The sequence below is a fragment of the Microtus oregoni genome, unplaced genomic scaffold, assembly GCF_018167655.1.
Source record: "Microtus oregoni isolate MIOR12 unplaced genomic scaffold, Mior012 000092F_ref0000046, whole genome shotgun sequence".
In the NCBI taxonomy this organism is placed as follows: Eukaryota; Metazoa; Chordata; class Mammalia; order Rodentia; family Cricetidae; genus Microtus; species Microtus oregoni.
The window spans coordinates 2,077,090-2,102,287 of NW_024544604.1; the positions used below are offsets into that span (position 1 = coordinate 2,077,090).

At 38.5% G+C, this 25,198-nt stretch overlaps 1 protein-coding gene across 1 annotated transcript in view; it reads left to right on the plus strand.

The window, feature by feature from the left end:
- The window catches only part of LOC121442678 (lanC-like protein 3), a 104,282-nt gene that overhangs the window by 43,569 nt on the left and 35,515 nt on the right, over positions 1-25,198 (plus strand). The window contains exon 3 of the mRNA XM_041644289.1: positions 2,893-2,922. Within this exon, the coding sequence (XP_041500223.1) occupies positions 2,893-2,922 (30 nt within the window). The remainder of the gene's footprint in view (positions 1-2,892; positions 2,923-25,198) is intronic.

Sequence of the window (25,198 nt, forward strand, 5' to 3'; positions counted from 1 at the left end):
TAAAGCGAGGAAGCCCCTAGGAATGCAGATAAGCAGCCTCATGTGAGATGGCTTGGGATTTTCAGATGTGTCTGCCATGTCCAGAGTACTCAGCATTCTTGATCTAGAAGTTGATGTCCACTTCTAGAGTTAGGAATTCCTGCACTCTTATGGCTTTCTTACTTTCTAAAGCTGTGGAGAATTTAAAAATATGGTCAATACTATAGTATTAACCATGATGAGATCATGGCCATAGACAGATGATTCAGCTACTTTCTTCAATCATTTCAGTCTAGAGAGAAGAGATGCTTTGTACTGAGTAATAAGATATTGTGTCCAGGGGCTGGAGAAATGGATCAGCAGTTAAAAGTGTTAGGTGCTCTTCCAGAGGACCTGGGTTCAATTCCCAACACCAACAACCTCTTCCAGCATATCTGAAGTCCTCTTCTGGTCTCTGTGGGCACCAGACACACATGGAGACAGACCACCCATAAATATAAAAATAGAATAAAATTAAAAACTTGAAGGATACTGTATCCAGAATAATTTTCCAGTTTCTCCTTCATAACAGACTCCAGAAGTAACACAAAGGGCTGGGGAAATGTGTATACCTTTCTATACAGATCTCTGCAAACCACAGCCTTGCTTCTGACATTGATAGCCTCCTTATGTAATTTACATCCAGTTAAGAAACCCTTAATACAAAATCTCATTTTTTCCCACATTATGCCAAGCTGCTTTGGGATCTCTGAAGAACAAGTCCCCCATGTCTTCCTGCCATTATTTGAGTCCTTGGGAACCCTGTACTGTTTGAGTGGCCCTACTGTCACTGTCTCATTATTCATGCCTTGACGTCGTGCTCCATCTCAGCTATCTTTTCAGACAGCACAGAACTTGACCCGGCAGCTGCAGAACACATAGTCTTGCTTGACGTGTAAGTTCGAGATGTTTTGCTGTTTCTGAAGGGCACTGATTCTGTAAGCAATCTGGGCCTACAAGTATTATATTCCAGAAAACTCCTTACTAAAGAAAATTCTAGTTGAAGGTCACCTTTATGGTGGAAATAAGTGTTGGTGGATCAATGGCAACACATTATAAATACTTTCATGTTTACTGAATTAGAACATTAAAAGCAGCATTAAATAGAGTATTGATAACATTTGCCGTCTTAAATTAATAATGTTATTTTTTTCAATTTCCCTCAGCTCACTGGAGAATTGTGTCTTTCTTCCCTGCTATTTCAGTTAAATGATTTGTTTTGTTGTGGCAAATATTAATGTATTAAATGATAACTGTGGGCTCTGTCTGACCCTTACATCTAAATGTCTTGATTTTATAACAGAAAATAGTTGACCCTGACTTCAAGTGGTCCACCTTCCTGAGCCCCTGTACCCCAAGGGCACGAAGGCAGGCATGTGTAGGCTCGAGGTTTCAAAACGACTGTTCTGACTCCGACTCATCTCAGCCCTGCTCCTTTGCACTTCACAGTAGTGCCCTCTCAGGCCTGCTTCTGCAGTTTGGGCCAAACCATCATTCACAGTTCCGGTCATGTGCCTCTCAGAAGTCCTCTGAGCATATTCCTATTTTGTCCTTCCCAAGACACCATTTCCTCCTTTGTTTAATCTGGTCCTCATCTATTATTTCATCCCCTAATTCTCGACTTCCTGTTTTTTTTTTTTCCTAAGAGCCCCCAAAGCACAAAATTACCATCCCAGCTTGGCATTTTCTGGAATCTCAATTCTTATGAAGAAGACAAGGTTTCAAATGTGTATACATGAGAATAACTTTAGTTGAGAAGCAATTTGGAGACTCGTAATGGAGATTTTACGATGCTTTTATGCTGACACTTTGGCTTGTTGCACAACCCATCATTGATCTTAGGCAAGTTAGTTCCTTCTCTAGAATCAGTAGAGACTGTTTCCACCTTGCCATATACTATTAGTGGAGATTTTCCAAAAAAGAGTGACTTTCTGTTGTATGTTTTCTTTATAGCTTTTAGCCTACACAAATTTTTAAAAAGATTTATTTTATGTATGTGGGTTTTTTATTTCTTTTATTTTTGAGATAATTACATCATTCTCCCTACCCTTTCTTCTCTTCAAATTCTATGTACCCCTTCTTGCTTTCCTTCAAATTCAGTTTCTTTTTTTCATTAATTTTTTGTTTTACACACACTCACACACTTACACGCTCAGTCTGTTTAATGTTAGTTATATGTATGTTTTCAGGACTGACCATTTGATTTTCAATAACCATTTGATGTGCTCTTCCCTAGGAAAGACTATTTCTCCCTCTCTCACATTCATTCAGCTCATGTTTAGGCAGTCATGTTAATGAGACTTTAGAGGTGCATTTTCTGACCTTCCTAGGAGACACAATTTCACAGAAAATGGTTTGTTCCTCCCTCTCATATATTCATTTCACCTCCTCTTCTGCAATGATCTCTGAGCCTTAGGTCAGGAGTTGTGATGTAGATAAATCTGTTGGGGCTGGGCTTCACAACTCCATGTTGATTAGTTATGGTTTTCTCTAATGGTCTCAGTCTGTTACCAAGTGAAGTCTTTTTGATGAGGGGTGAACTACACTTCCCTGTGGGTACAAGGCTAAATATTTAGCATGTACTTAAGGATTATGCTGGGTCAGTAAAGTGGAAGTTCTAGGTTCTTTTCCAAGATCTATGACTTCACTAGCCCTGGGTAGTTGGCTAGGTTTCTGATGCCAATTATGATCTCCCTCTTGTTGAGCAGATTATAGTCCAATTACAGAACTGTTTGTTACTACCAAGGTATGTTTGCCACTACTAAATCCTTAGGCTTATTGTGTTATGCTCGTTGTTGTTGTGGCTCATGGGCATCATATCTCAGTAGTACTGTTGGTTTATTCACCATTTGGAAGCTTTTGGTACTATGAAAGTTAGTCCTTAGGGAGAAGGCAATCAGGTCAGTTCTAGCTTAGGGGTCATTGGGCCCTGTGTCTGAAGTGTATATTATTTTCAGCAAAAAGGACTTACCTTTCACCTCTGAGTGGCAACCAAGACAAATAACAATAGCCTTTAAGGTTTTCGGAGGCTCTCGGACAACCATAACTAATTTAATAGAGGGATTCTCAACCATGATGCCAGTTTATCCTATCCTGTCCTGTCCTATCCTAAACTATGTTATCCATCATATGTATGTATGTGTGTATGTGTGTGTATATGTATGTATGTATGTATGTATGTATGCATGTATCTATCTATCTATCTATTTATCTTTACTTATTTTAGTCTTGTTTACCTATTTGTTTAGGCTGAATCTTTCTTTTCCTTTTATTGAAAAGGGATATTCTCACATAATCTATCACAATTACAGTTTCCCTTCCTTCTACTCCTCCCATTTCTTCCCTGCTTTCCTTCCTATCCCAATTCACCCCTTTCTATCTTACATTAGAAAGCAAATGGATTTCTAACATATAATAATAAAATATGGTAAGATAATTAAAAAAACGAACACACCAGAATAAAAGAAAACAAACAGAAGAAAAAGAGCCCAGCCCAAAGAATGGCAAAAGAAACAGATTTAGACAAAGAGACATGTTCTTTCAGACATTATGAAGAGAGAAACCTTGAAACACTTAAACGGGATGTGTCCATCAAATTCCTTTTCTCAGAGCCCAGGGTACACCGCAGAAGAGGAGCTAAAAAGAGTATGAGAGTCAGAGGGGAAGGAGAACACCAAGGAAACAAGGTTCTCCAAACCAATGGGATCCACATACATATGAACTCCCCGAGACTGAGGCAGCATGTGCAGGCTTTGGTCAGGGTCTGCACCAGATGGCGTTCTAGAGATGAAAGGAGAAGTGGACACAGGCTCCACCCCTAATTTAGAAGCTATCTTCAATAGATAACAATTTGCAAATGACAATTTCGTTATCTCCAAAGGAGTCTCAAAGGGGAAACAAACTACTCGTAAGGGTAGGCTGCATGCCTAGCAGGAGATGCCAACAGAAAATGTACTCAACGACATATTTGGAGGTTCCTAGTTTCATAATGTTGTGCCTAGGCTTTTTTCTTTTTAAAAATTGTATCGTATTTTTAATTTCTATTTTTCATTTTATTTTATTTATTTATTTCCTCTTTTTACCCTATAGATCCTTTAGGTATATATTATGGTCTCCAGTTTACTATTTTAATGGGATTCCTTGAAGCAGAATGTGTCAAATGGGGGGAACATGAATCAGATAATCCACACTCGCTCCAAATAGGGTATAGTAAGATTATTATTATTATTACTATTATTATTAAAAGGGAAACTCATGGATCACAATGAGGAAAACAGGAATGCGTTCCAACATCCAGGTGTGGCCCAAGGGAGGAAGAAGAGGCCCAGTGGGTGCTCCTGTGGGCTTTTTGGTACCCAAAGGCCACGCCCCACCTGGTCCAGCCTCTCAAAGGCCATTGGCTGAAGGAGATTCCCCGTCACCTCCCCTTTTTATCTAAATAGCAGAGTTCCAAACCCAATACAAAACTGTATACAATAAGAACAGATATCAAGTATAAGAATTAAAATTACAACCAGTATAAACAATCTTAAGCACTATGTCCTATTGGCAGTGTCCTTTGCCTTACAGAAGCTTTTTAGTTTCAGGAGGTCCCATTTATTAATTGTTGCTCTCCATGTCTGTGCTACTGGTGTTATATTTAGGAAGTGATCTCCTGTGCCAATGAATTTAAGACTATTCCCCTCTTTCTCTTCTTTCAGTTTCAGTGTATCTGGTTTTATGTTGAGGTCTTTTGATGGAGGAAGGTCATTGGTTAAATAATAAAGAAACTGCTTGGCCCTGATAGGTTAAAACATAAGTGGGTGGAGTAAACAGAACAGAATGCTGGGAGGAAGAGGAAGTGAGCTCAGACTTGATAGCTCTCCTCTCTGGGGCAGACGCCATGAAGCTCCGACCCAGGATGGACGTAGGCTAGAATCTTCCTGGTAAGTGCACCTTGGGGTGTTACACACATTATTAGAAATGGGCTAGTCCAGGTGCAAGAGTTAGCCGAGAAGAGGCTAGATATAATGGGCCAAGCAGTGTTTAAAAGAATACAATTTGTGTGTTGTTATTTCGGGTAAAGCTAGCCGGTGGCGAGAGCTGGGTGGCGGAATGCAACCCGCAGCTCCTACAACAGTCTTTGATCCATTTGAACTTGAGTTTTGTGTAGAGTAATGTTTATTTGCATTCTTCAACATGTAGCCATCCAGTTTGACCTGCACCATTTGTGGAAGTTGCTGTCTTTTTTCCCATGTGAATTTTCTGGCTGCCTTATCAAAAACCAGGTGTCCATAGGTGTGTGGACTTATTTTGGGGTCTTCAATTCTATTGAATGAAATGTATGTGTTTGTGCCAGTACAGTGTTGGTTTTATTAGTAGAGTTCTATAGTAAAATTTGAGGTGGGGGATGGTGATACTTCCAGAAGATCTTTAATAAATTAATTATTTATGGTTGTTTTAGCCATTCTGTTTTTTATTTTTTTGTTTCTATATAAAACTGAAAGTTGTCCTTTCAAGATCTGTAAAGAATTGTGCTAGAATTTTGATAGGGATTGTACTGAATCTGTAGATTGTTTTTGATAGGATGGAATTTTTACTATGTTAATCCTACAGATCCATGAACATGGAAGATCTTTCCACCTTCAGATATATTCTTCTTTTTTAAAGAAAGAAATTCACTGATAATTTTTTTCTTCAATGTCTTAAAGTTTTTATTACATAAGTCTTTCACTTGCTTGGTTAGAGTTACAAGATACTTTATATTATTTGAGACTATTGTGAAGGGTGTTATTTCTCTGATTTCTTTCTCAGAATGTTGTTTATATTCAAAAGGTAATTTATTTCTGTGAGTAAGTGTTATATACAACATCTTTGCTGAAAGTGTTTATCAGCTGTAGGAGTTTCTGGTGGAATTTTTTTGGTCACTTATGTATACTACCATCTCATTCAAGTAAAAATACTTTGACTTTCTCCCTTCATCTCCTCTCTTTTCCTCTCCTCTTCTTTATTAATTCTTCCTTTTCTCCCTTCCTTTTCATTTTTGTATCCCCTTGATCTCCTTCAGTTATTGTATTGCTATAGCTAAGACTTCAAGTTATTTATTGAATAGATATGCGGAGAGTGGACAACTTTCGCTTGTTACAGATTTTAGTGGAATTGCGAATTGCTCTAAATTTTTTCTCCATTTAAGTTGATGTTGGCTATGGGCTTGCTCTGAACTTCCTTTATTATGTTTAGGTATGTCCCTTGTATTCCTAATTTCTCCAGGGGTATTGGATTTTGCTAAAGGTTTCTGCTCTAATGAGATGATCATGTTTTTTTTTTGTCTTTCAGACTATTTATATGGTGAATTAGATTTATCAATGCATGTTTATTGAACCATCCCTGCATCTCTGGGATGAAGCCTACTTAGTCATGGTACATCATCTTTTTGATGTATTTTTGGATTCTGTTTGCAAGTATTTTATTTGAAAAAAAAAATCTATGTTTATAAAAGAAATGGGTCTGCAATGCTTTTTGTTGAATCTTTAAGTAGTTTGGGTATCAGAGTAACTGTGGCCTTATAAAACAAAATGGGTAATAATGTTCCTTCTTTTGTTTCTATTTTGTGGAATAATTTCAGCAATATTGGCATAAACTCTTCTTTGAAGACCAGGTAGAACTCTGCACTAAAACCATCTGACCCAGGGATTTTTGTTTTGCTTAGAGTGCTTTTAATTGCTGCTACTATTTCACTGGGGTTTATAGGTCTGTTCAAATTGCTTGTTTGATCTTGTTTTGTACAAGTGGCACTTACTGAGAAAATTATTGACTTTTAGATTTACCAGTTTTGTGGAGAACAGGTTTTTAAAGTGTGTCCTTATAAATATCTGGATTTCCATGACGTATGTTGTTATGCCTTCCTATTCATCTCTAATTTTATTAATTATATTAATATATTTTACTAATTATATTAATAAATGGATATTCTCTCTCTGCCTTACAGTTAATTTCCATAAAGATTTGTCAATAATACCATTTTTTCTCAAAGAGCTCTTTATTTCATTGATTCTTTTAATTGTTTTTGTTTCTGGTTTATTAATTTTATCACTGAGATTGTTTTTTCTTGCCATCTACTCCTTTTGGGTGTGACTTCTTTTTGTTCTATTGCTTTCAGGTGTACTCTTAAGTTCCTAGTATGAAATCTCTCGGCTTTTTAATGTAGGCACTTAGAGCTGTGAACTTGCTTCTTAGAACTGCCCTCATTGTGTTCCACAAGTTTAGGAATATTGTGTATTCTTTTTCATTTAGGTCTGGAAAGTCTTTAATTTCAATCTTGACCCATTTTCATCCATAGTCAGTTGTTGAAGTTCCGTAAGTTTGTAGGCTTTTTATTGTTTCTGTTTCTGTTTACTTCCAGCTTTAATCTTTGGGTGTTATTTCAATTTTCTTTTATCTGTTGGAAATTGTTTTGTATCTATTTTGGAGAAAGTTCCATGAGGTGCTGAAAAATATCTGTTAGGTCCATTTGGTTTATGATGTCAGTTAGCTCAAGCATTTTTCTGTTTAATTTTTGTCTACATGACCTGCCTAATGGTGAGAGTGGGGTATTAAAATCACCTACTCTCAGTGTGTGCTGTGGAATAATTCTCTTGTCACTGTAAAGATTTGTCACTCATATTGGTTTAATAAAATGCAGATTGGCCAGTAGCCAGGTAGGAAGTATAGATGGGGCAACCAGACTAGGAGAATTCTGGGAAGAGTAAAGGCTCAGTCTGCAGACACAAACTAGATGTAGAGGAAGCAAGATGAGAATGCTTCTCTGATAAAAGGTACCCAACCATGTGGTTAAACATAAATAAGAATTATGGGTTAATTTAAGTTGTAGGAGCTAGTTAATACTAAACCTGAGCTAATAGGCCAAACAGTTTGTAATTAATATAACCCTCTGTGAGTTTCTTTGGAACTGAAAGACTGCAGGACCAAGTGGGACAGAAACTTCCATCAAAATTTGACTTCAGGGGGTTGGAGAAATGGCTCAGTGGTTAAGCGCATTGCCTGCTCTTCCAAAGGTCCTGAGTTCAATTCCCAGTAACCACATGGTGCCTCACAACCATCTGTAATGAGGTCTGGTGCCCTCTTCTGGCCTGCAGACATACACACAGACAGAACATTGTATACATAATAAATAAATAAATAAATAAATAAATATTTTATAAAAAATGTGACTTCAGCTGTAGTAGTTGTATCTTTTATGAACTTGGGTCCACCTAATTTTGCCTTGATGAGTATGTAGTGTCCCTCTCTATCTCTTCTGATTAGTTTTGGTTTGAAGTTAATTTTGTCAGATATTAAAATAGAGATATCAGCTGGTGGATTTTTGCCTTGATGAGTATAGTAGTATCCTCCATCTCTTCTAATTAGTTTTGATTTGAAGCCAATTTTATCAGATATTAAAATGGAGACACCAGCTTGCTTCTTAGGTCCACTTGCTTGAAATACCTTTTCCCAACCCATTACCTTGAGGTGATGTCTATCCTTGATATTAAGGTGTGATTTTGGGGCGGGGGGGTTATAGCAGAAGGAAGGATCCTGGTTTTTTTTTTTTTTTTTTTTGGTTTTTCGAGACAGAGTTTCTCTGTGGTTTTGGAGCCTGTCCTGGATCCTGTTTTCAAATCTATTCTTAGTCTGTGTCTTTTAATTGGGGGGTGAGACCATTGATATTGAGAGATATTAATGACCAATGGTTGTTGATTCCTGTTATTTTGTTTTTGTTGTTGGTGGTGGTAGTGGTGTGTGTGTGTGTGTGTGTGTGTGTGTGTGTGTGTGCACATGTGCATACATGTGCTCAGTTCCCTTATTTTGACTTTGCTGTCTGGAACTATTCATTATCTGGGACTATTATTTGTCTGGGACTTTGCTTTGTTGGATGTAGTTAACCTCTTTAGGTTGGAGTTTGACTTCTATATGACAAGATTTGAAGATATATATAGCTTAAATTTGGTTTTATTGTGGAGTGTCTTATTTTCTCCATCTATTGTGATTCAAAGTTATACTATGAATAGTAGTCTGCACTGACATCTGTGATCTCTTAGACTCTTCGGAGTACATTTATCCAGGCCCTTCTGGCTGTTAGAGTCTCCATTGAGAAGTCAGGTATAATTCTAATAGGTCTACATTTATATGTTACTTGGTCTTTTCCCCTTGTAGCTTTTAATATTCTCTCTTCGGTATATTTAGGGCTTTGAATATCATATGCTGAGGGGAATTTCTTTTCTGGTACAATCTATTTAGTGTTCTGTATGTTTCTCTTACCTGAATAAACATGTCCTTCTTTGGGTTAGGGACATTTTCTTCTATGATTTTATCAAAATATTTTCTGGGCCTTTGAACTGGGATTTTTCTCTTTTATTTATTTCTATTATTCTTATATTTTGTCTTTTCATAGTGTCCCAGAATTGTTGGACATTTTGTGTCAGGACTTTTTTAGATTTAATATTTTCTTTGTCTGATGTATCCATTTCTTCGATCATATCTTCAACACCTGTGATTCCTTCTTCCATCTGTTACATTCTGTTGGTGAAGCTTGCCTCTGTGGACACTGTTCAAATTTCTAAATGTTTCATTTCCAAAATTTCTTCAGTTTTGGTTTCCTTTATTTATTCTATATTTTCTATTTTCTTGCACTGTTTGTATTTTCCTGGATTTATTTAAGGGATTTATTAATTTCCTCCCACTGTTTGTTTCTGTTTTCCTGCATTTCTTTAAGGGTGTTATATTAATTTTCTCTTTAAGGACCTCTATTATCTTCATAAAGTTGTTTTAATTTTTTTCTTGTGCTTCAGCTATATTCAGGACATGCTATGGTGGAGTTACTGAGTTCTAGTGGAGACATATTGTCCTGGCTCTTATTAGTTGCTTTTATGATTGTGTCTGGGCATCAGGGTTTGGGATGATTGAAATTCTAGGTGCTGATATCTGTTCTTGTCTTTGTTGGGTGGATGTTTTTTCCCTTGATTTATATTGCCCTCCTCGGTTCTTAGAAGGGCTGTGTATTGCCTGATAGAGAATTCTTCTGGGATCCTGTTATGTGTAATCACTGCGTGTTCCAGGTAAAACGTGTTTCTAAGTCTTAGGACTTGAAACTTAGGAATGTGGATAGGCTAGAAAAAGGAAGTTATGTGTTCTACATGTGGGAGGAAGCAGTGTATTCCACCAGGATCTGCTTAGTCCCTGGGAATGGGGACAGAGAGTATAGATAGGCCACAACAGGTTGTCTGCTACAGAGCCGGGAATAAGACTGGTGGCTTGGATATGGAGAAGCACAGGAAGAATGAAGATCTGAAGCTGGCCTATTTGCTCCTCTGGCAGGCTTGGCTACTGGGATCCCAGGAAATGCCTGCTGGAGTTGGGGGCGGAGACAAAAGAATGAGTGGAGGGGAAAAATGTTGGAGGTAAAGATCTGTGTGATCCACTGGAGATGGAGGCAAGGAGGAAGGGGGAACTGCAGCAGGGTATCTGCTTCAGAGGTGGGGATGATACTGGAGGATTGGATTTGGAGGACTGGGGGGAGAAGTGAGGATCTGCAGTTAGCCTACCTGCTTCCCTGGCAGAAGTTGCCTGTGAGTTTACAGAGAATGCCCAGCGGAGTTGGGGGCCAGGGTAAAGTGTTCATTTTAAGGTGTTTGGTATATGGCCTTTGGCTCTTGGAGGGAATATTGTCAGCCCAGATATGAAATTTTTATTTTAGGTATATTTATACACAGAATTATGTATAGTGTAGGTATTTTATATAGATAAGTAATAAGATTTATTATGTATTTTTCAGACCTCCTTATGGTTATTTTACCTTCTTTCTGCTTCTTTATTTCCTTTCCCCTGTCTACTTAGAGATCCCCCATTTGTCCCTCTCCCTTTATCAGATTCATTGTAATCTATTATTCCCCTCTTTATTGATCTCCACCACAGCAGTGGCCCCTTTTTACTTTCTTGGTTTCTGCAGTTACTCCAGGATATGTTTCTGTATGTGGGTGTTTTGTCTGTATGTGTGCTTCACACCTACAGTACCCACAGATGCCACAAGAGGGCATCAGGTCCCCTAGAATTCAAATTCCAGATGCTAGCCACCAAGTGGGTCCTGGAAATCCATCTCAGGTCCTCTGGAAGAGCAGCCCAAACCACTGTGCCATCTCTCCATCAATGTGTAGCTCATCTCTAAAGACTCAGACTGCTCTGAGAAGTTCAATAGTATTTTTGTTTGTTTTTTGTTTTGTTTAGTTTTTTTTGTTTTGTTTTTTTGTTTTATAAGAGTGTTTGTCTATCGTTTCCCAAAGAGGCCTCCATGGCCTCTTCTCCCACTGCTGGGTTACCTGTTACCATCTGGTAAGCAGACTTTTGTAAACTAACACACTAGTTGTGTACTTCCTCATGCCTTCTAAGCCTGCTGCCAACTTGTATGAGTTTCTTCAGTCAACCTAAGTATAATTTGCCATTTTACTGGTATGTGTTTACCCAGTTTGCCAGTGGCCTACCAGCAGGCTTTTGTACCTGTTGTTTTGCCTACTTGGATACCCTTAATTTTAGGCACAGTTTATGTCACAAATCCTATGTGAGGCCTTCTGTCTATCCCTCCTCCAACCACATAGACTGTTTTCTGTACTGCATTAAGAATACAATCTAATGTTCTAGCTGGAATTGGTCACACATGACTTTAATCCCAGCACTCAGGAGGCAAAGGCAGACAGATCTCCATGAGTCTGAGGCCAACCTGGTCTACATGGAGAGTTCCAGACCAGCCAGATCTACATAGTAATAACTTGTGTCTCAAAAAAAAAAAAAAAAAAAAACCTTTATTTTGGCCCAGGCATGATTAGATATTCCTAAGGCATCATGGTCATTTCCCATCAACTGGACTACTTCTTAGTTCTCTTTGAGTTATATAAAAGTTAAACAAACAACTTTTCTTTGTGCCCATTTTGTGTCCCCAGGAGCTCGTGTGTGCTTGTGCATGTTTGTGCATTGTGCAGGCACATGTATGTATGCATATATGTGGTAGTGAGAGGAAAACTTCAGATGTCATTTCCCCGATGCTGTCATGCACTTTGAAATGATCTCTTCCTGGCACTGAGCTTCCCACGTAGGTAGGCTAGCTAGCCAGAAAGCCCTATGAATTCACCTATTTCTGTCACCTAGCACTGGGATTATGAGTGGGCGTCATAATCATAAAGCACTCAGATTTGCTTTTCACTGGGGTACTGGAAATTGAACTCTTGTCTCCAAGTTTGAGCTATCTCCTCAGACCCCAAACAGTAGCTTTTGCCAAATGATCCTTTCCACTGAGTGCAGCTTTTTAACCAAGTGTAGTTCAGTTATTCTCTGAAATGGGTACTCTGCATCCATCCTCAACAAATGCCTTTCTACTTATGGATAGCGTAAGTGCTATGGTTTTCTTATCTTTTCTACTTCAGTAGGAGATTACTGTTCTGACGTTTCCTCATGGCTCAGTGCTTGAGAAGCACTTTAATTGCCCCAAAGCAGTCATACTACAGGTGTAAATGAGGGTATTAAGCCTTCAGTCTCTCTATATTAAAAGATGAGCCTTGAAGATGAAGCTGACGTTATCTTTTCTGTGTCCTCAAAGTTATGTAACAAACCCCAGTTCTTTGCTAACTGAAAAACTATCATTAGTTTGCAAGTCAGTCACTATTGAGTAAAAAAAAAAAATCAATAACTTCAGAAAATCCAGCCTTCCACAGTCCGATCAATAGATCATTATTTGAAAAAATGGCTATTCTTTTGAAAGCATTAATTTCTTTCAGCAGTAATAGAAAAGCTATATTAGGTTTTTGTTTCTGTTTATTGCCCACTTTCTGGTAATTCAGTTATTTGTTTGGTATATGATTTTTTGAGATAGTGTCTCACTATGTAGTCCTAGCTAGCCTGGAACTTGCTATGTAGACCAAACTGACCTGAAACTCTGCATCACCATGCCCATGCTACTTTTTATTAACTAGATTCTCTTTTGGAAAGCATTCCATGCTCTTGGTAAAACAAAACAAAAACAAATAAGAGTCAAAACACTAACCCCAAATATACTGAACATTATAAAATGGGTCGTCCTCTCACTTTCCAGTTTTCAGGACTATATCTCTAAAGGTAACTAATTTTACTTGCTTCTTCTGAATCTAACTAGAATCAATCTAAAAGTATCCACAAACATTCCTACAACACACATTGCATGTGCCAGGTTTATTTAGTTGACCTAATGTATTAGGAAAATTTCCATGTCTACTAAGTCCCCCAGAGCTGCCGCTTGGGGGAGGGGGCGGGTAGGCACAACATCAGTAATACAGACAGCGGAAGTTAGGCTGAAGACAGCAAGCTCTGTGTATTCAGGAAGGGGAAAGTCGCACAAGTCCTTCACCCACGCTGGGGAGGGGAAGCAGCAGCACGGGCATCAGATCATTTCTCGTAGTAACTGGAGATTGGTTCAGGTCATCTTGTCTTTGTGGCATAGCAGCTCTTGCTGGGGCCTCTTGGCTCATGAGGAACTTACCATTGTGCATGCTCAGATAGCCTGTTTAGTCTGGTATAGGCCCCCGAGGGGACCTGTTGGCTCTCAGGCCTTTTGTGCCTGACCAAATACCATCCCACATACAGTTATTACTTTATTCCTTTTGTGGCTAAGCAGTACTTCATTGTACAATAACGCATTATGATTTATTTAACTAGTGCTGTATTGTTCCTGCTTGTACCATAGAATCCAACAGTGCAGAAAGCGAGAGACACTTATTTGTACATCTGGAAAGAACTATTCATTAGAATTATTAAGGTCATTTTTATCAGTGTTCCCAAACTGATCTTCCAAAGAGGCAGTGAATATTAGCTTCGTTTCTCAACAGCGTGTGAAAGTGCTGTCGATTTAACCTTTGTAATTTATGCTACTCTGCTGGATTGAAAATGGTATCTCATTTTAATTTGCATATTTCTAATTATAAAGATAAGCTTTGCATATGTTTTAAATCTTTCGCACATCATTATATGTAATATTGCATGTTCATTTCCCACTTATTCCATAGAGTTTTTCTTTATCTAGTTTATAAAATTTAAATATTAATATCATCTATTACATAGATCCCAACATGAATAAAGTCTTTCAACTAGGGTTTTTCCTATACAACATCTATGATTACTCTTTTTCTGGTTTAAATATTTTATATACCCTGAAATTGTTTTATTTTACTAAATTATTGTAAAAATAATAACATTGAACTTGCTTTTAAGTTCCAAAAGAATGAGGGCAAAGTATCCTTTATTAACCATTGTACATGTAGTGACTGATGCATTTATTTAGTACTGGCTGTGGCCCAAAATGTACTGAGTAGCACATTTCTGGCATTTTGTTATTCCTTTTCTGGCTTCCTTCTTAATATATATATATATTTTTTTTGGCCTGGCTTTTGTGAGAAATCAGCAATCCTATTGCGCTTTTCTGAAACAGCAGTCAGGCAGCAGTGGTAGAGGCCTGCCACCTCTATCTTGTTCAAGGAGTCAGTCTTAGCCCTAATCTCCACTGTTGCCTTTCTATCTCACTTAAGAGCATTGGGAACCCCCGACAGGGTGTGTATCAATTCACATTCACCAATGTCCTGTGAAACCCTTCCCTGTGTGACATTTGGCCTTCTTTCAACTGCCTTTATGTGGGGGAAACCCCACACCGTTATATACCGGGAAGCTTGAGAACACTGGGAAGAGAGGAATGTCTTGTGAAGGAGAAGTCTGACTATGGTAGCTATCCTGCCATACCTCAAGTGGTTACAAATGGACATTAACCTACACCATTTTGGGGGCCTGGAATTGATAATCAGGTAGGAAAATTTCAAAATACCATGGTTAATTATTTTTAAATATTTAAATCTAAGTGACATCTAAGCATTTCTTTTTTTCCTACCTAACCAGGCGACTCTGTGTGGATGTACACTGGTTCCGTGTGTTTCTTGGTTCCCCTTACACCATTGCCTATATTCTGGTATTCTCATGGCAAATGCAAAAACTGAAGGGACAAACAAAGCCACAGCACCATATTGAATTCACTAAGGCCTGGTTGAAGGGACTTCCAAGTTGCTTTTGGTTACTTATGATAAAACATGGCAGCAGCATGGAGCACTCATGGAGTTTATGCAGCAGTATCTGATGGTGCTAACAAAGCACACAACAGTTTAGCTCCATTTCCTTCCATAGTGATGGGTCTTGGCATCCCCAGTAGAAGCTTACAATACCAAATTCCTTTTTAGCCTCCCTTTATTATTATTATTATTACTTATTTTACCACTATAGGTAGTCATATCATACAGTTCTGGATAATGACGTAGCAGAATAATTCTGCTGCGTGTCCCTGGGAATTTCCATGTTTTGTTTGGGCAACACAGTTTCTCAGTTCTTCGGTATTCTGATCTACATATTGGAGATGTTCACAAAGCTGTTGTATTAGTCAAATTTTGCTTCCTAACAATCAATATAAATCCTAACAATCAAGTATAAATCAATGGTTTATACTAAAAAGACTGACTTTTTTCTGAGTAGGTTTATGGGTCATCTGCTCTATAGCTCTTCTACAGGCACAGGACAGTCTGTGAGTAGGGTTCAGCTGAATCCCATGTGTTGCATAGAATAGAAGCTATGCAGGCCATTTCTGCCCATGACATGAACGAAGCAATTCATGTGGTCAAGACCATCTGTAGCAGACAGATATGCTGCAGCTACAATGGGCCACTGATATGATGACAAAGATGAGACCATGCTATTCTATCAAACATGCATTCAAAGTAGAATGAAACAAAATAATTATTTAGCGTTGTGCCCTTTCTAACTGTGTGAATGTAAATGTCTTCAGCTTCTCAGAACTTTATTAACATTAAAGATTGAGCCTTTTTTTGAGTTGCCATGAACACTAATCATGTCACCATCTACTTTCAGAGACCCTTACAAAAGGTGGCTCTTCACCCCCCACTAAAGCATGATTGCTTACTAAATAAATTCTTCAGCAATTTAATGCTGACATTTCATAAGGTTGATGAGTGTATGAAAATAAGCCAGACAATAGCTCCCCGAGAAAAGAGACAGTTTGCTCACTAAGAAAATAATTATTGAGGACCTGAAATCATTAACTTTTCACATAGCAATAATCTAGAACCCATTTCCTGTTGTTTTCTTTTGTCTTTGGCAAATGTTTGTTCTGACAAGATCACAGGAACACTGCGTTTTTTTGTTTGTTTTTGTTTTTGGTTGATTTGGGCTGTTTTAGAGGCTCCCTCTGCTGGAGTGAAACAGCATTTTGTTCTCAAGAACTAAAGCTACCTTCCTTTAACTGAAAACAAATGGTAATTAACAATTTGCTGCTTTTCTAGGCTACCTCTTTATAAAAGTGTTTCTGGTAGTGTGTCCTGAATTTACCTGTCTCAGAGATATACACAAATTGGCACTAGTTACTTTTTTTCCAAAATAGAGCCTTACAAAAGAAACTGATTTTGAAAGAATTTTCAAAAAAAATGTGAATTGTTAATAATAAGCAGGTTCCTGTTTCCTGTGAGTAATGAATGCCCTTGTTACTTTACTTTGGACATTCACGGTTTTCGAACACCTGGGAGTATTATGGTAAGCCTGTGACAGATCTATTTAGAGGTGCTTGCTAAGAGGAAATTATCCTGAGTCACCACGTTTGTTATGTTTTGTAGGTACACCATAATTTTCTATAGAAAAAAAAGTGAGCAGGGATGCAAAGCCAGCATTTCCCCTGCCAGGAGGAGCTACCACTTTGGGGAGGACACATATGTTCTTTTTTTTAACTTTCTTTTTATTTATTCTTTGTGTCTTTCACTGAAGGCGTAAGTCAAAAACAATGCCACACCAATTCGGGGTTATGATTATTAGGGTGGTATTTATTTAAAGGGGAAAAAACTTACAGATCACTGTCCCAGGCAACAGCCCTCTTCGCAGCCAGGAAAGGAGTCTAGTCGCAGGTGGAGCAGGAAGTGAAGAGAGAGAGAAGAGGGAAGTGGCCGCTTTTTTAAAGGGAGAGAAACCACGCCCCAGTGGGCTGGTACCTCAGCGGTGATAGGCTGGAGGAGTGGGAGGACCTCCCGCAACACCTCCCCCTTTTGTTTAAATAAGAGAGTTCTAAACCTACTATGAAATTATATACAATAAGTACAAATATCCTATTCTAACTAGCTTATGTCTTGTATAATAAATAACTTGGCCAAGTCATGAGAGAAAGTAACTACATTTATATAGTCTTCAACCCCATCGAAGATCTGAGAAGGGAAATAATGTTACCTGGGTAATTAGGAAGTTCAGTAGAACAACTTCCAAAACATGCAACAAATTACAGAGACAACTAGCTACCTGGGCAATCACCCAAAGTCACATTAGCAGCGTTGAAGCAACCAACTTTGGCTAAGGCCTAACATAACTGACATACCATTTTCTAAGGCAAGCAACTTTTCAAAACGATCTTACCCTGTCTTGGCAGGATATGACAGTCCTGTTTTATCCATTGATGCATGCTCTGTATCCTTGTCAGTTGTTGAGGTATGGGCATTTCTTTGCCCAAACGCCAGTTCTGCCAAAAAGAAAGGCTCCAGGTGGAGTGTCTTTGGTGCTCAACATTCTCTCGGGAATAGAGTGGTGTTGCCAGGAGCAATTGTGTCTCACTACCACAAATCTCTGAGTTAGATTAAAGGCCATTTTCTACAGCTCTTTGAAGAAGTTGAAGATTATCTATCTATACTGAGTATAATCTCTATATATCTAAAGAACCTGATTAGTCTATTATAAATGACAAACTTAGATGACTATTAGTCTATATAATTCTCAATATCTATCTAACTTAAAGACTAAGACAATAAACGACTGTGAAACAAATGAGGACAATGACCTCCAAATATAAACAATGTACAAATATACATTGCAGTAGGCAAATATATATCAATACACAATCATTATATAAGTATCTTAATCAGAGGTAGAAATGTACACTGCAATATGGTAAATATATACAATATATATATATATCAATACAATATATGTCAATACATAAAAAAATGTTTTAAACAGAGGTAGAAACATGCATGCGTACAATAGTCAATATAATTTAACTTTGTATCAATATACAAGAATCTATACCAATGTATTTGTCTAAAAACAGTAACTCACAATTACAAATCTATTATCCCATCATCCCTCTTTTTTTTTTTTCAAAATGATCCCTGAGCGTATAAAATTCCTCCCCCAACCCTCAATCGTATACTAATTATAATCAACCCCTAAATGATGTCCCTAAACCCAAGGGCAAGTTTTACTGGGAAAGGGGACGTCGTCCTCTAGAATTACTTCCAGCTGTCATGGGGGCGACGTTCTTTCTGGGGGATCCTGTGAAAGTGAAATGATGGTTAAATTTCAAGATCAATGTCTTTTAAAATTGCCAATAGTCTCTGAGTATTTTGTGCAGGTCTGGCCAAAATGTTGTATAAGATGTGCACCATTTCAGCTAACCAAGTTGGAACTGTCTTGTGCAGCTGGTACCAAAAGCAGGTCTTGTAGTAGCGCTATCAGTATCATGACGTCATATCAACCAGGTGGAGTTGTTGTTATGGGGCCCCATCTTCTTCCTGGAAACTTCAAATGTCACTTCAGGAAAAACTCATTGTTCATTATGAAAAACTTAAACATTAATCATATAGACATATATAAACATATATATATATATTCAATGAAAGACATGATAGATATATTCAATGAAAAGTATGATAGATATGAAGAAAAGCAAAGATGTTTTCTAAACTCATATTTCTTTCTGTCCCATATCATGGCTCTTGACATGAGACAGAAACTCCAGAAACTCTGGGTTTTTCTCTTACTAACAGGCTTGGAATTGGAGAGGGACTGAGCCAAAGTCCAACTTCAAAACCAGCTTTATAAAAATTTAGAAATATGGTTTAATATTACTTACACAATCCATTCAGTTGTCTTCATATTTCCTATTGGGCAGGTATTTTTCCATTTGTCAGTATCCAAACATCCAGGGTCCCTTGAATTTCTCAAAGATGAGTGTTTTCCTGTGGAGATAAGAACAGAACCCTGCCCCCATTCTATATGTTTTTCTTACCACCTGTATGAATATCATCGTTGTGGATGAGTTGTCATTTCTCCTTTCCAAGAGGTTTCTCCTCTTCAAATCGAAACTTTATTAATTTTGATGGTATCCACAATTTTTCTTCTCCTGTGGAAACAAGAGCAAAACCCCTTCCCCAACGTAGCACATCTCCTGGCTTCCACTGAGAGGTCAGCACATCTTTGAAATAAATCGGTTGATTTAGTTCAGCAGACTTTTCCATTATCCAATGTCTTTCTGCTGCTGTCGTTCCTTTCTCATTAGCGTTAAGAAAATTCAAGGTTAATAAAGCATTATGTAATCTATTTCTGGGGGTATTTTCAGTCCCTTTCTGTTTGTTCAGCATATCCTTTATAGTAAGATTTGATCTTTCTATAACTGCCTGACCTGTAGGATTATTTGGTATACCTGTAATGTGTTTTATATTATAATAATCAAAAAAGCATTTCATTTTCTTAGATACATATGCTGGACCATTATCTGTCTTTATTTGCGCAGGTATACCCATGATGGCCATAACTTCCAATAAATGTGTGATTACTGAATCAGCCTTTTCTGAGCTCAGGGCAGTAGCCCATTGAAAACCTGAATACGTGTCTATGGTGTGGTGTACATATTTTAATTTACCAAATTCCATAAAGTGGAACACATCCATCTGCCAGATTTCATTTCTCTTAGTACCCTTTGGGTTACTCCCTGCAGGCAACGGTGTTTGATTATAGAAAGAACAAGTAGGGCATCTCTTTATAATGTCCTTAGCTTGTTGCCAAGTAATGGAAAATTCTTTCTTTAGGCCTTTACTATTGACATGATGCTTCTTATGAAATTCCGAGGCCTGCAACACACTTCCAATCAATAATTGATCAATCTCAGCATTGCCTTGGGCTAGAGGACCAGGCAGACCTGTATGGGACCGGATGTGTGTTATGTACATCGGACAAAGCCTGTTCCTGATTATGTCTTGTACCTGGATAAACAATGAAGTCAACTCTGTGTCATCTGGTATAAATTCAGCGGTTTCAATATGCAAGATAACTCTTTCTGCATATTGTGAATCTGTAACTATATTAAGAGGTTCTTTAAAATCCCTTAGCACCATAAGAATGGCATATAATTCTGCCTTCTGGACAGAATTATAAGGGCTTTGTTCCACCTTACTCAATTCATCTGACTTGTAACCTGCTTTCCCTGATTTATTTGCATCAGTATAGAACGTACAGGCTCCAGTTATTGGAGCATCACGTACAATTCTAGGAAGAATCCAAGAAGTTCTTTTTATGACATTAAGTCTATCACTTTTGGGATAGTTGCTATTAATTTCTCCCCAAAAGTTAGCACAAGCTCTTTGCCACGGTTCATTGTCTTCCCATAACTTTTTTATTTCTTCAGTAGTAAAAGGCACTATAATTTCTGCTGGGTCTATACCTGCTAGTTGACGAAGTCTCAGCTTACCTTTTATAATTAATTCAGAGACCTTTTCCACATAAGTTTTTAATTTTTTACTTGGTTTATTAGGTATAAATATCCACTCTAAAATAATATCTTCCCTCTGCATTAGAATCCCTGTAGGAGAAATTCTGGAAGGCAATATGACTAGGATGCAGCTAAGATTTGGGTTCACCCTATCCACATGTGCCTCCTGTAATTTTTCCTCAATCATTGTCAGTTCCTTTTCTGCTTCAGCTGTCAGTTCTCTTGGACTATTCAAATCTTTATCACCATCTAAGGTTTTGTTTAAATGAACTATTAGATCAGGTGTTATCCCAACAGCTGGTCGTAGACTGGAAATGTCTCCTAACAATCTTTGGAAGTCATTAAGAGTCTTTAACCGGTCTCTCCTAATTTGTGCCTTTTGCGTTTTAATTTTCTCTAACCCTATTCTGTAACCTAGGTAATTAATAGAATTTCCTCTTTGAATCTTTTCAGGGGCAATTTGTAATCCCCACCTAGGCAAGACTTTCTTTACTTCTTCAAACATCCTTTCTAAAGTATCTTTATTTGAATCAGATAATAAGATGTCATCCATGTAATGATAAATGATGGACTTGGGGAATTGTTTACGAATTATTTCCAATGGCTTACTTACAAAATATTGGCACAGTGTAGGACTATTGAGCATACCCTGTGGGAGGACAGTCCATTGATATCTCCTATTAGGCTGAGAATTATTATAAGTAGGCACTGTGAAGGCAAATTTTTCTCTATCCTTTTCTTGTAACGGTATAGTGAAAAAACAATCTTTCAAATCAATAACTATAAGAGGCCATCCTTTTGGTAACAGAGAAGGCAAAGGAATTCCAGATTGTAGTGGGCCCATAGGTTGAATTACTTTGTTGACAGCTCTTAGATCTGTCACCATTCTCCATTTACCAGATTTCTTTTTTACAACAAACACAGGAGAATTCCAAGGGCTGGTTGATTCTTCAATATGGTGAGCATCTAGTTGCTCTTGCACCAGCTGTTCCAATGCCTGTAGTTTATCTTCAGCTAGAGGCCATTGTTTGGTCCATATTGGCTTCTCAGTTAGCCATTTTAAAGGTAGGGCCGTTGGTACCTCTAAAGGTTTGGTATTTGCTGTATGTTCTTGTACAGCCTGAATGGCTGGTGACCTTTTCCCATAATACCTCATCATATCCTTCCCAGAATTATGAGTTCCTGGAAATACAGGAATGTTAATCTGGGTATTCCATTGCTGTAGCAGGTCACGGCCCCATAAATTTATGGCAATATTGGCTATATATGGCCTTAGTCTTCCTATTTGCCCTTCGGGCCCTATGCATTCAACCCATCTTGTGCTTTGTTTTACACGAGATAGGGTTCCAATTCCCAGGAATTGAACATCTACCTCTTGAAGAGGCCAATTCGGATGCCAAGATTCTGGGGTAATGATACTTACATCCGCACCTGTGTCTAATAAGCCTTCAATAAAAGTGCCATTTATACAGACTCTTAGCTTTGGTCTTTGATCATTAATAGAAGTCTGCCAAAATATACGTTTACTCTGTCCTATTGGGTTTTTTGACTCATCCTCCACACGTAATTCCTCATTTAGACCAGTATTACTTTTTACAGCAGAAATTGGAGCTTTTAATTTTCTTGGTGAGGCACGTTCTCCACTGTGACTGGGAATGACTGGGCCACTGTTGGCTTGGGGGCCTGCGAGAGGCCCCCCAAGGAGTTTCCCGATGATATCGGATTGCCCCGTCTGTCTGTTGTTGACCTACATTCGTTGGACCAATGCCTGCCTTTACCGCATCTCCTACATATACCTGAAGGCCGAGGTCTCCTATTTTTGTCATTCCCAGAAGAGATATTATTCCTAGAAATTCTTTGCCTGCAATTCCTTTGCAAATGTCCTAATTTACCACAATTAAAACACCTGGCAGTTTGATGTCTCCTCATTGCTTTGGAAATCGCTTCTCCTACCCAAGATTCATCATTATAGCTAAACGTCTCAACATTCATCGTATGCTGAATCCATTCATCCATAGGTGCTGATCTAGACTTTAAAGGCCCAATTATCTTTTTGCATTCTATGTTTGCATTCTCAAAAGCTAGAGATTCAAGAAGTATTCGTCTAGCTTCTGGGTCTGTTACCCCTATGTCCAGAGCCTTAATTAATGTTTGCAAAAAGTCAATAAAGGGTTCTCTCTGTCCCTGCCTAATTCTGGTATATGATTCAACCCTTTTTGCTGGATCTTGTATCCTATTCCAAGCATTTAAAGCTGCTTGGTGACATAGACACAGTACTTCATCGTCATAAAGAGCTTGGACCTGTGGATCAGCATATTCTCCTGCACCAAGAATTTGATCTTGGGAAACCTCAATACCTTTTGCTCTTCCTTGCTGTTCCATATGTTTGGATTCTTCTCTGAAATAAATTCCAAACATCAAGGAAGGTCCATTATCTAAAACTGCAGACACTAACTGATGGAAATCATGGGGAGTAGCTCTAGCATTAGAAGCCCAAGTCCTTATCATTTCCTTTACATATGCATTGTGCAAGCCAAAATTAACAACAGCTTGCTTAATTTCTTTCAGATCATTCATTGCTATTGGCGTCCATCTAGCTTCTCTGACTCCCTTTGAGCCTTTAGAAGTTGATGCTTTTTCAGAATTAAGTATAGGGTATGTCGCTAGAACCCTGGGTAAGCCAGTTCTAATAGCTGGTGGAGGCCTTGTATCCTGTCCTTGTGCCTCCTTACTCTGTTCACCAGCTGCAATAATTTCCCCAATCTTTTCAAATCTTTTTATCATTGTCTCTCTTAAATCCTGAATCTCCTGACCTGTATATATTTCCAGTGATTTCACTGAGGTATCAATTTTTTGGTCCCCATTCTGCACCTGTGATTCCAAAGCTTTAATTTTTTCCTTCAAAGATAACATGTCCTCCTTAAACTTTTCTTGTATATCATGTAGATTCCCATCTTGGAGGTACATTCTGTCTGTTACCTTATCAAAACTTTGTGATAAAGTCTGAACGTCAAATTCAACAGCCTGAACCCTTTCAGGTAACTTTCTAATACCCTTGGATATGGAATCAATTTTGTCTGTCATAGTATCCACTTGTTCAGATAACCTCTGATTTTCAATAATTTTAATCCTGTCAATTAGTTGTTCATTATTAGTTCGTAAAGATTCTATCATTCTTAGGAGTGCCATATTCTTCTGTTCATTATTAGTACGTAAAGATTCAATCATTCTTAGGAGTGCCATATTCTTCCTTAATGATAGAATATGGAAAAGAAAACTGAAGGCTAGTAACAAGCAAATTAAGGTATCCCCATAATCATATAAACCTTGTATGATGTAATTCATTGTATTAGTAAATATAAATTTACTAATCCATTGTATTAGTGAAAACAAAGCAGTAAAATTTGCGTTAGAAACAAAAACTGCAATATTACCTATTATCCAGCAGGTGGCGCTGTTGCAGAGTCGCGGTGAAAACATGGTCCTGTTTCAGTGCCTTAGTAGATGTTAAAAACTGGAAAATTCAAGTTTCTCAACAAAATAAATCTAATTAAATCAATTCCTGAGACGGAACAAGTCACCCTGAGGGGTTGCAGCTTTCAGCAACCACGTGCTCTGGTTCGTGCCACTTAAGAGCTGTACTTGCAAGGGAGATTTAAAAATGACTCAGAAAAGAGCAAACCACGCGGCCAGAGGCTACGCGGGCCTGTGGAGTTTAAATCCACGTGGGGAGTCCAAGGCCGCTGGCTGCTGAGGAAGGGGAGGGCTCCCGCCAAGCCGAACTAGAGCCCGCCAAGCCCGCGGCCGCCAAGCTGAACTTGCGCCCGCCAAGCCCGCAGCCGCCAAGCCGAACTTGGGGCTGCCAAGCCGAACTTGGGGCCGCCAAGCCGAACTCGCGGCTGCGAGTGGGGAAAGGAGAGGTTCTAAAACCAAACGTTGGGCGCCAAAATGAAGGCGTAAGTCACAAACAATGCCACACCAATTCGGGGTTATGATTATTAGGGTGGTATTTATTTAAAGGGGAAAAAACTTACAGATCACTGTCCCAGGCAACAGCCCTCTTCGCAACCAGGAAAGGAGTCTAGTCGCAGGCGGAGCAGGAAGTGAAGAGAGAGAGAAGAGGGAAGTGGCCGCTTTTTTAAAGGGAGAGAAACCACGCCCCAGTGGGCTGGTACCTCAGCGGTGATAGGCTGGAGGAGTGGGAGGACCTCCCGCAACATTTCACCTCATGCATCTTTATCCCATTCATCATTCACTTCCCTGACCCTTTGCATCCACCCTCTGCCCTTACAACCTCCTCCACTAAAATAAAATAAAATTTAAGAGAAAAAAATAAGAAAAAGTAAAGAAAAGTCAGTTTTGTCATGGAAGCTGTACTGTGACACAGTGAGTCACACAGTAAAGCCTTTTATCTATATGTCTGTACTTTGTGTTCATTGCAAAGAGTCATTGGTCTGGTTTGAGGCCTCAGGTTTCTACTGCACTTTTGATGCTGGGCCCTCACTGGGACTCCTCTTGGATATCCTAATGTTGCCCTGTGTTGTAGAAATCCTGCAGCTTTGGGTCTGCAGGACC